The 16,195-nt window shown below is 36.0% G+C and overlaps 1 protein-coding gene across 2 annotated transcripts in view; it reads left to right on the top strand.

The window, feature by feature from the left end:
- Positions 1-15,813, top strand: part of LOC144977314 (uncharacterized) — a 20,115-nt gene extending 4,302 nt beyond the window's left edge. The window contains exons 1-3 of one of the 2 annotated variants that reach the window (XM_078922386.1): positions 1,200-1,521; positions 2,831-5,196; positions 14,579-15,813. In XM_078922386.1, coding sequence (XP_078778512.1) covers positions 2,896-5,196; positions 14,579-15,205 — 2,928 coding nt within the window. In that variant the 5' untranslated portion in view covers positions 1,200-1,521; positions 2,831-2,895 and the 3' untranslated portion in view covers positions 15,206-15,813. Of the gene's footprint in view, positions 1-1,199; positions 1,522-2,830; positions 5,197-14,578 lie in introns of those variants that run through there. The other variant, XM_078922385.1, reaches the window with a different exon arrangement.
- The last annotated feature ends 382 nt before the right edge of the window (positions 15,814-16,195 follow it).

Here is a 16,195-nt window from a genome sequence, read left to right as displayed (position 1 = left end):
TTAGTATGGTGAGAGAATGTGAGTAAAGAGCTTTGTCCAAGGACTCTAATAAGCACCGCTCAGAGCGGGACTTGAACACTGAACAATCCGGTCCGAAGTCGAGAGTCATACAACTGGACCACATGTCGCACACAAAACACACACAGGGGAAAAGATTCACAGACGCTTTTCGGGTTTCCAGACAAGGGCGATATTCATTGTTTTTGACCACAGATAAGTTTCTTAAAATACATGTCGACCAAATTCTGAATAATCGAGTTAAGATGCGTGGAATAATGTTATGGTATTACAGTGTAATTTTGGCTCAGCGGTACGTCTTTGCTTCGTATCCGAAAAGTACCGAATTCGATCACCCGCCGATGCCCTGTGTGGCCTTGAGCAAGTCACCTCGCCCCAGCTCAATTTGCGGCGCTGCACTGTGGCTGACGCCTGGGTTATTCCAGTCTTCCCTAGAGACACATTTCCCCTATGGGATGAATAAAGGGAATTTTATTTTAATTTTACTAAGCTGCTGTAATGTAAAAAGTAATAAACAAAAATAAATATAACAGCATAAAAAAGGACAAAATACGAAATACGTAACGTTTCGGGCTCAAAACCCTTCTTCCGCCAACAACAACAACAACAACAAAAAACAGTTTAAAAAGTACATTACTACAAAACCTGACTGACGACAGGGAAATATACGATACATCATCGGTGTTGAAGACAAATCTTGGAATCTAGTATTTTAGTAATGTACTCGTATAATTGTACAATTATTCCTGTTTATAGATAGTATGCGCTTGGCTAAGAAGCTCACATTATTGCCATCCGGAAGTATAGCGGATCAATACACAAAACTATGTGTAACCATAAACGTTTATAGTCTGGTTAATACAGTATAGTGAGAGTTACTCATAAACGTGGATGGCAAAAGGCAATAACAAAGCACTGAGTGACGTCAACTTCATTCTATCTACACCATCCAAATATAGATAAAATGAAGTTGACGTCACTCAGGTCTTTGTTATTGTTTTTTGCCATCCGCGTTTATGAGTTATTCTCACTAAATTGTATTATTAACCAGATTATAAAAGTTCATGGTTACACAGAGTTTGTGTGTTGGTCCGTTATACTTCCGGATGGCAATGGTGTGAGCTTCTTAGCCAAGCGCATACTCCGGAGTGTCTAACCGTGTACAACCATCCATATCTGATGACACAGTGATAAGTCTACACACTGTGTAGTTAGTATTTAGAGCATTGATACACCTGCCTTTCCTTTCGCGTTAATCTGGTGGTTCTAATCAACGTGCACATAGTAGCAGGTCTGATAACCGATACAATTGTGTACTTGGCTTAATATTGTAGTAATGGAGATTGTTTTGTGTTGGTTTCAAAGTATTTCCATTACAACATTGAGCTTATATCAGTTTGGGTTATCAGACCTGCAAATAAGTACACGTCGGTTCTAACCCATAGCTACCTTTTAGTACACACTAAGCAGACGCATCGATCGGGCCTACCGTTTAGGAGTAATGTGAGTTATTATCACAACATTTTGTCACTCTACTAATGAGTTAGCATAATCAAATAATATTTTTTTCCATTAAAGCTGTCCTCAATAAAACATATACGTAACCTAAAATGTCATATTCTTGACTAAAAAGTCATTTTAGCATCTAAGTCATTCTGATATTAGGCTGTTTTGGGGCGATGGATCACATTTATTCTGTCAAAAGCATCACTATTGATTCTATGCACTTGTTTAGAATAATCACAACATCCGCCAGTTGGATATAACGAACCCACACACAATACTTATGTGTAACCAAACGTTTATAATTTGATTGATAAAATTTAGTGAGAACTACTCATAAAAATGGCTGGCTAAAACAAAAACAAAAAGCTGAGTGACGTTAATTTCAATCCTTAAATTTAAATGGGGAGCATATTTCTCACCAATGTTCCATTGCTGTATAGGCAAAAAGGGGATTTAAAAAAGGATCTAAGAAAGACAAAGCAGTAGATAGTTGATTATCTAAAAATACATAAAATTAAGAAGTTACAACAAAATGTCCCGTTCTCTGGTATAACACGCTTTTCTATTCGGCCAGAAAACATTTTCTTCATACTTCGATTGATGTCTCATTGTCTAGTTGCCAAATCATCAATTTAACAAAAACCCAAAAAAGTGTCCGCCATGTATTAATTTTTTTCATTTTATCAAAGTTGAACATCTCTAGAATAGCTTTCTAAATATAGCTGCAAATTGAGCATTTTGAGAAATTACGTCACAAATGTCACGAAGAGGTCATTTTTTAAAATCCTCAAAAATAATTTTGTATTATACAGAATGAACGATTTAGTCAAATTAAATGCAAAATTACTTCTATTTTTAAAATTGACCGAAAAGGTGACAAATTATTAGCAATTTAAATAAATATCCAACAGGTCAAGGTCACCGCCAAGGTCGTCTTGTATTGTTAAAATCATCCTAATTTTTTGGGATGGATTTTTTTTTCTTGTTATTTTCTCTCTGCTTTGTCTGGCACCGTTTTAGACACATTTTTTTTCAAATCTTTAAAGCGCTTTAAATACGTTTAGCGGTTAGTCCTCTATAAAAATGCTCAGGTTTCTGATAATCTAACCATATAATAAGAAAAAGGTTTCTGGGATGATTCAAAAGAATAGGCTACCTTTTCTTATCACAAGTATGCAAAATATAAGTATCGTGAAATACAATATATAATATATATATATATATATATATATATATATATATATATATATATATATATATATGAAATTTAAATTTCATTTTATTTCTCATTGTACTTCTTTTACAGATTGGATATCCATCAAGATCTTTACAGGAATATAATTTGTGATTAGCAAAGAACGAAAGAGAAACATGTCTGTATGGACGAGTGGCAATCTCGTTCTCATCTGTGCTATATTAATGGTCAGCTTAATTGCGGGCCAGAACGCTCAAGAGATCGATCAAAGTTTGAATCCAAGTCGGAGATTAAAGATCGAATCAGATGAGGATTTAAAGAAAGCTGTAGATCTTGGGCTCCAACATGAAAAGGAAAATGAGCTAGTTACAGACAAAGATATAAAGCATGATATAGATCTTGGCCTGAAACCTAAACAGGATAAAGGGTTAGTTACAGACAAAGATATAAAGAATGATATAGATCTTGGCCTGAAACCTAAACAGGATAAAGGGTTAGTTACAGACAAAGATATAAAGAATGATATAGATCTTGGCCTGAAACCTAAACAGGATAAAGGGTTAGTTACAGACAAAGATATAAAGAATGATAAAGATCTTGGCCTGAAACCTAAACAGGATAAAGGGTTAGTTACAGACAAAGATATAAAGAATGATATAGATCTTGGCCTGAAACCTAAACAGGATAAAGGGTTAGTTACAGACAAAGATATAAAGAATGATATAGATCTTGGCCTGAAACCTAAACAGGATAAAGGGTTAGTTACAGACAAAGATATAAAGAATGATACAGATCTTGGCCTGAAACCTAAACAGGATAAAGGGTTAGTTACAGACAAAGATATAAAGAATGATATAGATCTTGGCCTGAAACCTAAACAGGATAAAGGGTTAGTTACAGACAAAGATATAAAGAATGATACAGATCTTGTCCTGAAACCTAAACAGGATAAAGGGTTAGTTACAGACAAAGATATAAAGCATGATATAGATCTTGGCCTGAAACCTAAACAGGATAAAGGGTTAGTTACAGACAAAGATATAAACCATGATATAGATCTTGGCCTGAACCCTAAACAGGATAAAGGGTTAGTTACAGACAAAGATATAAAGCATGATATAGATCTTGGCCTGAAACCTAAACAGGATAAAGGATTAGTTACAGACAAAGATATAAAGCATGATATAGATCTTGGCCTGAAACCTAAACAGGATAAAGGGTTAGTTGCAGACAAAGATATAAAGAATGATATAGATCTTGGCCTGAAACCTAAACAGGATAAAGGGTTAGTTTCAGACAAAGATATAAAGAATGATATAGATCTTGGCCTGAAACCTAAACAGGATAAAGGGTTAGTTACAGACAAAGATATAAAGCATGATATAGATCTTGGCCTGAACCCTAAACAGGATAAAGGGTTAGTTACAGACAAAGATATAAAGCATGATATAGATCTTGGCCTGAAACCTAAACAGGATAAAGGATTAGTTACAGACAAAGATATAAAGCATGATATAGATCTTGGCCTGAAACCTAAACAGGATAAAGGGTTAGTTACAGACAAAGATATAAAGAATGATATAGATCTTGGCCTGAAACCTAAACAGGATAAAGGGTTAGTTTCAGACAAAGATATAAAGAATGATATAGATCTTGGCCTGAAACCTAAACAGGATAAAGGGTTAGTTACAGACAAAGATATAAAGAATGATATAGATCTTGGCCTGAAACCTAAACAGGATAAAGGGTTAGTTACAGACAATGATATAACGAATGATATAGATCTTGGCCTGAACCCTAAACAGGATAAAGGGTTAGTTACAGACAATGATATAACGAATGATATAGATCTTGGGCTCAAACATGAACGGAATAACGAGCTAGTTACAGACAATGATATAACGAATGAAAAGGACAACAAAGAATTCATTACAGATGCTGATATCAAAAACGATGTCGATCTAGGCCTAAAGCATAGAAGTAGGATGACTCAGAAGTCAAACAAAACTCGTATCTCTGATCTCGCTTCAAAACGCAAAGAACGACGGAGGCAGCTCTATTTAAAGCTTCATAAAAATAAAATAATGGCTCAAAAAAGAAGAAACCAGACCAGCAAACACTATGTTGAATTTGATAAGAAAAAAGTTATGAAAGTTCAGAGTAACCGCAACACCACCCACCCTCCTGTCTTTATCTCACAGGCAAGTCGCAATATGGAAAACCAAATTGTTCGGAACAATGAAGAACAAATTTTATTCGCAAGGAAATATAACGAGTTGGTGGAGAGTCCATTAAAACATCGAGAGATGAAGAAACTGGAGCAGCAACTGCAGGAATCTGAGCCTGAGGAGTCCGAAATCGATAACCTATGTCACCGATACGACGTGGACGGATGTAGCATTCCCTTCGGCTTGCCTTTCTTCTTCAAAGAACTTTTCACCAATTCCTGTTATAGACATGACATTTGCTACAGTTGTGTAAGTACAATCATTGCATCCCTTGACCTACAAGTAATTTCTCTCATTTTATCATTAAACCATTAGCAATTTCTCTCATTTTATCCTTAACGCAGAAGTACGAGTAGTTTCTGTCATTTCATCCTTAACGCAGTAGTTCTAATTTCTCTCATTTTATCCTTAACGCAGTAGTTGCAATTTCTCTCATTTTATCCTTAATGCAGCATTAATTTCTGTCATTTCATCCTTAACGCGGTAGTGCATTTTCTCTCATTTTATCCTCACCGCAGTACAATAGTTGTAATTTCTCTCATTTTATCCTTAACGCAGTATTTCTGATTTCTCTTATTTTATCCTCAACACATTGATGACGGAAATGGTCCTTTGTTTGTTTTTATATTGGTGTTTGTTGTGTGGGTTATGTGATCAGTCCCCTTGTAGTTGTAACACACAAATACCGTCAGATACCTTCCAACACTTATTGATTGAATGCTTCCATTTTTCATTGATAAAGAAGCCACATCCGTAGAATCGACAGTTAGAAGGAATACAAATAAGACGACCGGTGCCCTCAGTTCAATCGACGCCATTTTCTAGTTTGGTTTCTTGTAAACAAGTAATATCTAATTTATAATTTGACACATCCTCGGCAAATTGATAAATTCTAACCTTACTTACAAGTGTTCTTACATTTAAGCATAAGTGAGGCAAAAGACAATTCACTGACCGGAGGCTCAGTGTCAACAGGTGTCAGCCATGTTGTTTACGCATCAACGACTGGAAAAGCAGAAGAATACCCTGAAGAAATTTTAAAAAATTACAGAAATCTCAACGAAACTATTCATAATCTAGGAAATAAAACATTGGGTCTTATTCGAAGGGTAAACGAAATTATAACGGAGAAAGACTGGTGGATTTTTGCGAAGATAAACAGTTCTTTGTCACAAACGGCGCATTTAATCACGCTTCTAGACACCAAACGACGTGGGTAGGACAGAGAAAAAATAAAGAAACAGGAGCAGTTATCAACATTTACAACCAAATTGACTTTATACTGTGCAGACACAGACACACACAAAATCATAACAAATGCAAATTCATACGCTGGCACATTTATAACAACAGATCATAGGCTAGTTAAAACAAACTTTGTTATTGAACGGCACAAACAATCAAGAAAACTCAGCACAACAATTCATGAACCAAAAATAAATGTTACAAATATTATCAACAAATCACGATGCCGTAAACAATACCAGCGACAACTTAATACTGAACTAGACAATTTAACGAACAACAACACACCAAACGAAGCATGGTCACGTGTAGGAAATGCAATAATAAATATGCAATTCAAAGCGCCGGTACAAATACAACCAAACGACAAGGCCGTACGTATGACACCATCATAGCTCAATTATCTAACCAACAAAAAGATTTGCGAATAAGAATACACAGCTCAAAAAAGGAAGGAGAAAGACAGAAACTAAAATATGAACGAAACAAAATATTGCATAAGACATCGAGTAATCGAAATTAGAAATGAAGAGTTGGACAAAAAAGTTGATAATATTAGTAAATGAAACAACGATCAAGCAATGTACAAAGCCGTGAGACTAATAAATCAAAGACCATTTGAAAACTCATAGATAGAGGACGACTCAGGCAAATTAATTATTAACCACAATGACGTTTCGAATGTTCTATCTGAATATTATAAATCAAAATTCCAAAACAACAAAATGCCACACTTCAGCTCATTTGAGGGAGATCCCCGACCCCGATTTACACCTATTACACCAAGAGAAATGAGAAATGCTTTTAAAAGTCTAAATAACAACAGAGCACTGGGAGAAGATGGAGTATGTGCGAAACTTCTAAAATATGGACCGCCTTATTAGATGAACATATAGCGAACATTTTCAATCAGACGTTCGAACATCACCAGAACCTGGATATTAATAAAGGGAGCTGATATCAATACAAAAGCCAGGAAAGCCAAAAGGGTCTCCAATGAATTTGAGACCAATTATTATGCTTAATACCTTTAGAACATCGCTCTCTCTGATCACACTGAACAGAATTAGACAGATTGTTGAAATATTTTGTCACACAGTCAAAGTGGATTCCGGACAGAGAGAAGTACTGCCGATGTTGTTGCTTGCTGCCAAAACCCTGTCGGAAAAAATAGAAGTAGTTATAACTGGAATAGATATGTCTGTCGCTTTCGATACTATCAATCGCCAATCCTTGTTAAATATTGTGAAGGAATAGTTATGGAAGATGAAGTTAGATTAATCAGATTCCTTATAAGTGAAACCGGGATAACGATCAAAATAATCGGTGCCCCAGAGAATAAATCATTCCTTGGCAATATCGGTACACCACAAGGAGACAGCCTAAGCCCTGTTCTATTTATCATTTACCCAGAAAATGCTTTAAAAGATGTGCGCAACTTTGTACCTTCGACCCAATTACGTTTTGAAAACGAACTCCCCATGGAAATTGTATATGCAGACATTGACTTTATTGGCCTCAAACAAGTCAGTGTAAATGACATCCAAAGAGCCTTACAAAACCACCAACTGTAGGTTAATATGGACAAAACAGATTTAACATTACTGTCAAGGAAGAGAGATGAATGGAGAACCACGAAAATGGTAGGATGACTAATAGGAGAAAGGAAGACGTAGAAAAAAGAAAAAGTTTCTTGACGGTAGCACTAAATGAATTATTACACATATGGATTAAAAAAGATAAAATAGAAATAAACACTAAAATCAAATTATAAACAACCCTTGTAAAATCCGTGCTTATATACAACTGCGGAACATGGGCACTGACTGGAACCGAAGAGCAAAGACTAGACAGATTCCATAGAAAACAACTGAAAAGACTTCTGAATATACGACACCCCACAAAAATAAGCAATAAAACACTGAATGAAAAATAAAATGAAAGACATCCATTCCAATCCTGGAGGCAAGATGGCGGCTTTTAGGGCATATACTCAGAAGAGATGAAAATATACCAGCTAATAAAGCCATGAATACTTTTTTCACCCCATCTGGACACGAGTAATAATACGGTAGACCACCCACGTCAATTCACACTATCCTCAATAGAGACCTAAAACGCCTTCTAAATAGCAAATAATTAAAATCAAAGGAAGACCTTATGAAATTAGCATCAGCAGCAAAAGACGGTGAACTGACTTACTTGACTTAGATGCCTTTCGCGTCTCGACCGAAAGATCGGGTCGCCTTGGCTGTTTCCAGTATTTCCTGTGTGAGGTGTCTCCAATGTTGCCGGTCCTCTGCTAGGGTTCTCAGATTTTCAAGGTCCCCTGCCGTTATGAGACTAATGCTTTGTCCAAGTGTTGTGAGGTTTTTGTTTAGGATCACAGGGAGTGTTGTGATCGGTCTTCCTCTGAAAAGGTTCCCGTGTTTTTGGAAGTATCCCGACTTGGCTTGGTTAGCTGGTATGTTTTTGTCCCTGCGTAGTATGTGACCGAAAAGTTGCCATCGTTGTTGTAAAATGTCAAGGGAGATTGGTCTTTCTTTTGTGATCTTATAGAGTGATTCATTTGAGATCTTTTTTGGGTATTTGATGTCCAGTACCCTTCTTAGCTGTGTGCGATGGAAGGCATCCAGATGTTCTTCTTCGGATTTTGTCAACGCCCAAGTGCCGCAGTTATACAGAAGTACCGGTTTTACAAGAGCACGGTACAGTTTCAGTTTGGTTTTTCTCTTTATTTTGTCACCTCTAATCCATACATTGGTGAGTTTACTGAGTGCGGTGTTTGACAGCTGTTTTCTTCTTTGTACAACCTCGGTGTCTCCAATTAGTGAGCCGACTTTCTTTGTTCTTTTCCATTCCTTTTTGTTTCTCGATATTGTTGTAAATTCGGTTTTATTGGAATTGACTTGGAGGTTATATTTCATGAGGGTATTTTGTATGATGTCTATATTTGCTGGTGTTGATCCAATAAAATCGACATCATCTGCATAGGCGATTTCTCTAGGGATTGCATTCTCAATATGAGTCGTTGGTTTTGGAATGACTTTTGAACTTCTTTCAGAGCGTATATTGTGAACAGAATCGGGCTCAGACTATCTCCTTGGGGGGTCCCGATGTTACTTTCGAACTGCGTCTGTTTTGTGGCCCCGTATATCCTTGTTTGTATCTTTGTGTTGCTGAGGAGAAATCGGATTATTCGGAGCTCGTCTTCGTCTACTATGTCTGTTCATATGTCCAAAAGTTTTCCTCTGTCGATCGTATCAAAGGCTGCGGACATATCGATTCCGGTTATTGTTATGGATATGTTTTCTTTGAGTGCCTTTGCTGCCAACCCTTTATGTGTCCATACAACGTCCGATGTGCTTCGGTCTTGGCGAAACCCGCTTTGGCTATGTGATATTTTTCTATTTTCGGTCTAATTCTGTTGAGGACAATAGTTGACAGTGTTTTTCTTATGGTATTCAGTAATGTTATTGGGTGCAGGTTGTTTACGGGTCCTTTCGTTTTTCCTGGTTTTTGTATTGTAATTAGGACACCGCTGTTTATGTCCCAGTCTTTGTGTGTTGAGAATGTTTTGTTCATTATGTTTGCAATGCTCAGATCCAGGGAGAGGGTACCGCATTTCAGCAATTCAGCGGGAATTTCATCTTCGCCTGGTGATCTGTTATTGTTTAGGCACTTTATGCTATTTCTAACTTCAGTTGTTGTGATGCGGTTGTTTAGGTCTCTAGGGTTTCCTGAGAAGGGCGATATGTGTGAGACTTGTTTGTGAAATTTCTGCTGGAAGTGGTCAGTTACAATGTCAAGGATATCGTTGGGATTTGTTGTCTGTTTGCCAAATTTATCCTGTAGTTTTGGGTTCTCGAATGGTTTTCGGTTCAGAGATTTCGTCGCTTTGAACATAGACGATGCGTTATTTTTGGACTTTTCTATGTCTTCCACTTTTTTGTCTAATTCCTCGTTTCTGTGTTTTATTGTAAGTGATCGAATTGAATGCAGTATTTTGTTTCGTTCCGTTTTCAGGTTCATTATTTCTTCCGAGTCTTTCGTGTTTTGTATCCTAATCCTAAGTTCTTTTTGTTGCCGCGATAGATCGTTAATAGCGATGTTAGGCGTTCGATTTGGTTTGTTCTTAGTTGTATTAATAGAGCCTGCACTTTCTTCCCCCGCATATTTCATTGCCGCTTGCGTCTCTTTCCATTCATTGTTTGGATTGCTGTTTTGCTTTATTTTCCATAGACTTGAGTTAAGTTCATATTGGTAATGAATGCGACATTCTCGCTCATTTACTATTTTTGCCGTGTTTATTTTGACTGCCGTTTTACCTTTCTGTCTTCGTTGTCTGTACACATTTATGTTGAAATTCGTTTTTACAAGTTTGTGATCGGATGTTAGCAGTGTACCACCGTATGATCGCGAGTTGGTTGAGTAGTGTTTATGGCGGTGTCGACATATGATATAGTCTATTTGGTTGTGTATTGTTATCATTTTGTCTTGGGTTGGGTCTTTCCTTTGTCCTACCCATGTTGTCTGGTGTCTTGATGGGTGGTTGAAAGCACTGTTTGTTATGAAAAGTTTTCTCTGTTCACAGAACTGGACTAATTTTTCTCCGTTATCGTTACGTTTTCCTTTTGAGTATGATCCTAAACATAGTGTGTCACTGTCGAGACGTTTTCCTACTTTGGCATTAAAATCTCCAGCAATTATTAATATTGATTTGTTTCCTATTTTGTTCAGTGTATCGTCTAGGTCTTTGTAAAATTTATCAGTTTCCTCTGGGTATTGTTTTGCGCGTTGACTTGTTGGTGCGTAAACATTTACGATTGAGATAATGAACGTCTTCTTACCGTGATCGTCTTTGTTATTGTTATTCTGGTTCCTTGAATTGATCTTACACTTAAGCTCAAGAACACATATTCTGTCCGAAACATTCCATTCGTCACCAGTCAAATCCCTGCAGTTTTTATTTATGAGAAATCCACCACCATAGTGAGCTGAACTGGAAGCAAAGCACAGCAGTCTGTGACCATTTATTGTTTGGTCGACGCCATCTTGGATCTTCGTCTCTTGTAAACACAACACATCGAATTTATAACTTTCTAAATCTTGACACAGTTGTTCCTTTCGAATGTTACTTTTAATAGATCTTAAGTTAAAAGTTCCAATATTAAGATTAGTCCACATCAGGTAAAAATTAAAGATTCCACACAGTGAATAAATGGAAACATAAGACTATCCACTGAGCCGAAGCTCAATGTCAACAGGTGTCAGCCATGTTGTCCGGTGAACTGCTGAAGGAAATGTCACAGATGATTAGAGGGGCAGCCGAGGCGTCCCGATCGGATGATTAGGAAGCGAAAGACCTTAATCTCTCTATCCTTATCACAGCAGTTGTACTTTCTGTAATTTTATCCTACTTGCAATTTCTCTCATTCTACCCTAAATGCAGTAGTTGTAATTTCTCCCATATTACCTTAACGCAGTAGTTATTGTTTCTCTCATTTTATCCTTAATGCAGGTTTAATTTCTGTCATTTCATCCTTAACGCAGTAGTTGCAATTTCTCTCATTTTATCCTTAACGCAGTACAGGAGTTGTAATTTCTCTTATTTTATCATTAACGTGGTACTGTAGTTGTAATTTATCTCATTTTATCCTAACGCAGTAGTTATAATTTCTCTTATTTTATCATTAACGTGGTACTGTAGTTGTAATTTCTCTCATTTTATCCTAACGCAGCAGTAATTTCTGTCATTTCATCTTTAACGCAGTAGATGTAATTTCTGTCATTTTATCCTTAACGCAGTAGTTGTAAATTCTCATTTTATCCTTAACGCAGTAGTTGTAATTTCTCATTTTATCCTTAACGCAGTAGTTGTAATTTCTCATTTTATCCTTAACGCAGTAGTTGTAATTTTACATTGTATCTTTAACGCAGTAGTTGTAATTTCTCATTTTCTCTTTAGCGCAGAACCAATTTCTTTTATGTTTTGAATTACATTTGTTTTGAGTGAAAAGAAACACATTTTTTTTTACATTTTGGCCAGAAAAATATCGATCGATTAAAATGACTCTCATCTTGACAAAAACGATCAAATCTGGGGCTTCAAGAGAAAAAAGAGGAAATCCCAGGTTTGAGTGTGTTTGTTTGTTTTACTTTATTTTATTTTATTTATTATTATTATTATTATTATTATTATTATTATTATTATTATTATTATTATTATTATTATTATTATTATTATTATTATTTATTATTATTATTATTTTTTTGATTTTTTTTTTAAAGATGAAGGTCGTTTTAATCGAGTCGATATTTGATGAACGAGTCTTCTGGACAAAATTGTTGAAAACGTGTTGTTTTGTTTTAGAGTACGCAAAATTGTAGATCTAACCCTTTTCATCAAAAGAGCAACATCATAAGTGAATATTGGAAGACGTTATTTCAAAACGGCGGCTCGGCTCCATGTGGCAAACCGTAAAAAATAGAGAAGAAAAGTCGTGACGTCACACCTTCTACTCTTCCGGTTTTAAGCTCATTGGAAGTGTATATGTAACCAGTCCTACGGAGGACTATTTTAACTATTTTAGTAGCAGGATGTGTTGACAAATTCTTAGGATTTTCGGACGTAAAATAGCGAGGATATGATCATTATTGACGACAAGCATATGTTAAGATTAGAAAATAAGATACCATCACTCTGAAACTAGAAAATCAATTACACAAGATATGTAGCCTATTCAGTCCACCGGAAGAGTGGTTTTACACTTCCAATGAGATTGGAACCAGTTTTGTTTTTGTTGTTGTTGTTGTTTTATTTTTTGTTGGTTTTTTTTTTTGGGGGGGGGGCGGGGGTTGGGTGATTTTTTGTTTTGTTTGTTTTTGTTTTTTTTAATCACACTTTTGTTCCATTTTGTCACTCATAAAAACATCCGCTGGACGAGGATACAGACACCCAATAAAATAATGCGTTTAGAAAATTCGGATCTGGGATATCCGGTTCAATTATTTGTGCCGACATTTGGAAGAAAATAGAAGCAGAAAGACACCAAGGAGTTATCAGCAATAATATGTTGTCCAGCCAGTCCTCTTAACTTAGAGTTTAAAGAAAATATTTTTAAAACCACATTTTCAAGTGTTTGTTTTTTGTTTTTGTTGTTTTTTTTTGGGGGGGGGGTTGTTTTTGTTTCTTTTTTTTTTTTTTTTTTGTTTCTTTTTTATTTCTTTGTTTGTTTGATTTTCTATAAAGACTAGTTCTATCTTTATCTAGGTTTCTTGTTTCTACTGATGGGACGTGAGCCTCAGGGAACACAGGTTTATTTCAGTTACATAACTGATATGAAACGATGATAACCAATTCTTTTAAATCCTTAGTTAGGATGGAATGATGCAGATCTATTGCAAATAATTAACCAGCAGTTCTTTAACTGCCAAATGGCTGTTGATAGAGAGGTTCCGAGATATTCTGAAGACTCAAGAATTGAAATCCCGGTTCCATTGAGGGACACTATGGTCCAGTCTTTAAATCTGTCAGTAAATGTAAATTAACAAAACGTGAGCTTTTTATATAGCGTAATATCTACTAAATGTGCTATACAAGGGGTCCCAAGCCAACAGCAACACTTAATGTGTAGGACAAGACATGAAACTTGTTTAGTGATATTACAAATTGTTACCGACAGAGACAACACTGTTAACGGTCAGGTACTCATTTTATATTTGTGAGTAAAAAATCCCTTTTCTAGGATTAAACTATGCACCGCTCAGAGCGGGCCTCGAACCCAGGACCTCGAAGGGGAATGTCATACATGAACGTAAAGGAAAGGACTCTAAACAACGTGGGCGTGGTCTTCTTTTCGTTTGTTAAAATACGATGACTTCCATCATGCGTGGAGCCATTTCCATTTTAATGCATTTATAAACACAACATGTATGAAGAATGATGGCTTTGTAAATATAAATCAATAACTCCGTGAGAAATTATCTGTTGAAAAAGTCGATTAATTTTTATTCGAGGCGAGGGGAAATAGCGAAAGATATCGCCTCGCTTAATTAATCATCAGGCAAGAAGAGTGTATTGATAGCGCGATCTTCCTATTCATCAAACGAAAAGAGCCACTTCCGGTATGACACTGTAATAGCAGCTGATTGACCCACGGGAAACTCCTCTTCGTTGGCTCTCTAGTCATTCTATATGTATGGTGTCATACCGCTAGACCACATAGCGTCAATTTATATAAAAATTAAATTATAACATAAACAACATAGAGCAGATAACAAACTTGCATGCTCATCTATCGTCTGTGCCCCCGCAAAGGACGTCATTTTACTTTGTTTTTTTAGTCTTTCAATCTATATTTTATTTTCCCTTTTCTTTCAACAGGGATCAGAATATGGAATTGATCGAAAAATCTGTGACTACGCATTCAAAGGAAACATGTGGAAGGCCTGTGTTGCCAGATACGTAAATGCCAGCGACGCTGACCCAAGAAAAGAACTGGTAATTCAAACGGTGGATAGCCTGCTTGACGATTTTGAAACGATCATACGCCGAGAGATGGATCCAGTCATGACAACTGGTAAAGATCCGACGAAACTACAAAAGCGCGCATCCTTTGTCCACAGGAAAGTCATAAAAACAATGGTAGAACTCCTGAAGAAAAAGCTTTATCTTAAAAAGAGTTTTACAACTTCAAGTAAACGAAGATCTATTGAATTATCATACGATAATGAATTACTCCGGACAGAAAATAAACAAGATACTAACGACATGTACGAAAACAACCTAACTACGGATTTTTGTGATGATATTTTAAACAATCCCCAGGAAAACATGATGTATCGTGGGGTGGAACTTTCTTGTCATGAAATCGACCTTCTGTCCTGTTATTTCTTTGATTACGTTTATTTTTTGGCAGTTAGAATATTCGCCCCTACTCATTTCCATTACACGCCAGAGTCCTACTGTGGGCAACCTTTTGTCCAAAAATGTTTACCGCGTCAGAATTAACAAATAAAATTACTGTACTTTGTGTTATAATGAAGTTTAGACTAACATGTATCTATGTAGTAAAGAATGCGATCAAGAACCGTTTCGACTTATTTTAGCTATTTTGACGATCTAGCTATACTATATCTGATCTATCTATCTATCTATCTATCTATCTATCTGTCTGTCTGCCTGTCTATCTATCTCACTACATATCTATCTGTCTATTTTATCTTTCAACCCGTCTATCTATCCATCTATCTTTCTATTTATAATATCTATCTGTCTTCTTATCCATATATATTTATCCATCTCTCTATTACACAAATATGGACGTTATTTAATTTGATTTGCTTTGTTTTGTTGGGTTGTGTGTGTATGTGTATGTGTGTGTGTGTGTGTGTGTGTGTGTGTGTGTTTGCATTGCTTTGGTCGCTGTTTTTGTTTTGTCTTTTATTTTTATTTTTTAATGTCTCACTTTATTTCTTTCAAATAAATCAGTTTTTGACGCGTGTACGGCTTAAAGTATCTCAATGGCTTTTTCAATCTTTTAAAAATAACCCCAAAACTTCTGTCTTTAAGTACTGTATTGATTGTTAGAAAATAAAATGCACTGTGTTTTGACGCTCGATTGCCTTTGTTGTCTTAATGTATAGGTTTACTGTACTTGCTCCTTTTCTATCGCCACTATCTGCTACTGTTTTGTTCTTATTTTTAAAGGTTTTACGGCTTATGCAACACATTTAGGTTATATCAGCGCCAGTAAAAAGGTAGAAAATGGGATAGTAACAAGTTCTAGAATTACAATTAAAGCACCCAAGAAAAAGTAAGGCAAAGGAGAATTGATTCAAATAGGGAAGAGATCCAAGAAAAAACCACCATCAGTGTATTTAGTTTAAAATCACCTAAATGTCTCATCCTGACACAAACACCTGCCCTTACTAAAAGACGAACACACTCAAATGTTTACAAATCAATTAATTATATATGTAAAATGAATACAGTGAATAA

This window comes from Berghia stephanieae, chromosome 7 (genome assembly GCF_034508935.2).
Source record: "Berghia stephanieae isolate SIO BIC M18660-M18661 chromosome 7, UCSD_Bste_1.3, whole genome shotgun sequence".
Classification (NCBI taxonomy): Eukaryota; Metazoa; Mollusca; class Gastropoda; order Nudibranchia; family Aeolidiidae; genus Berghia; species Berghia stephanieae.
This window is presented reverse-complemented; position numbering and strand designations above follow the sequence as displayed.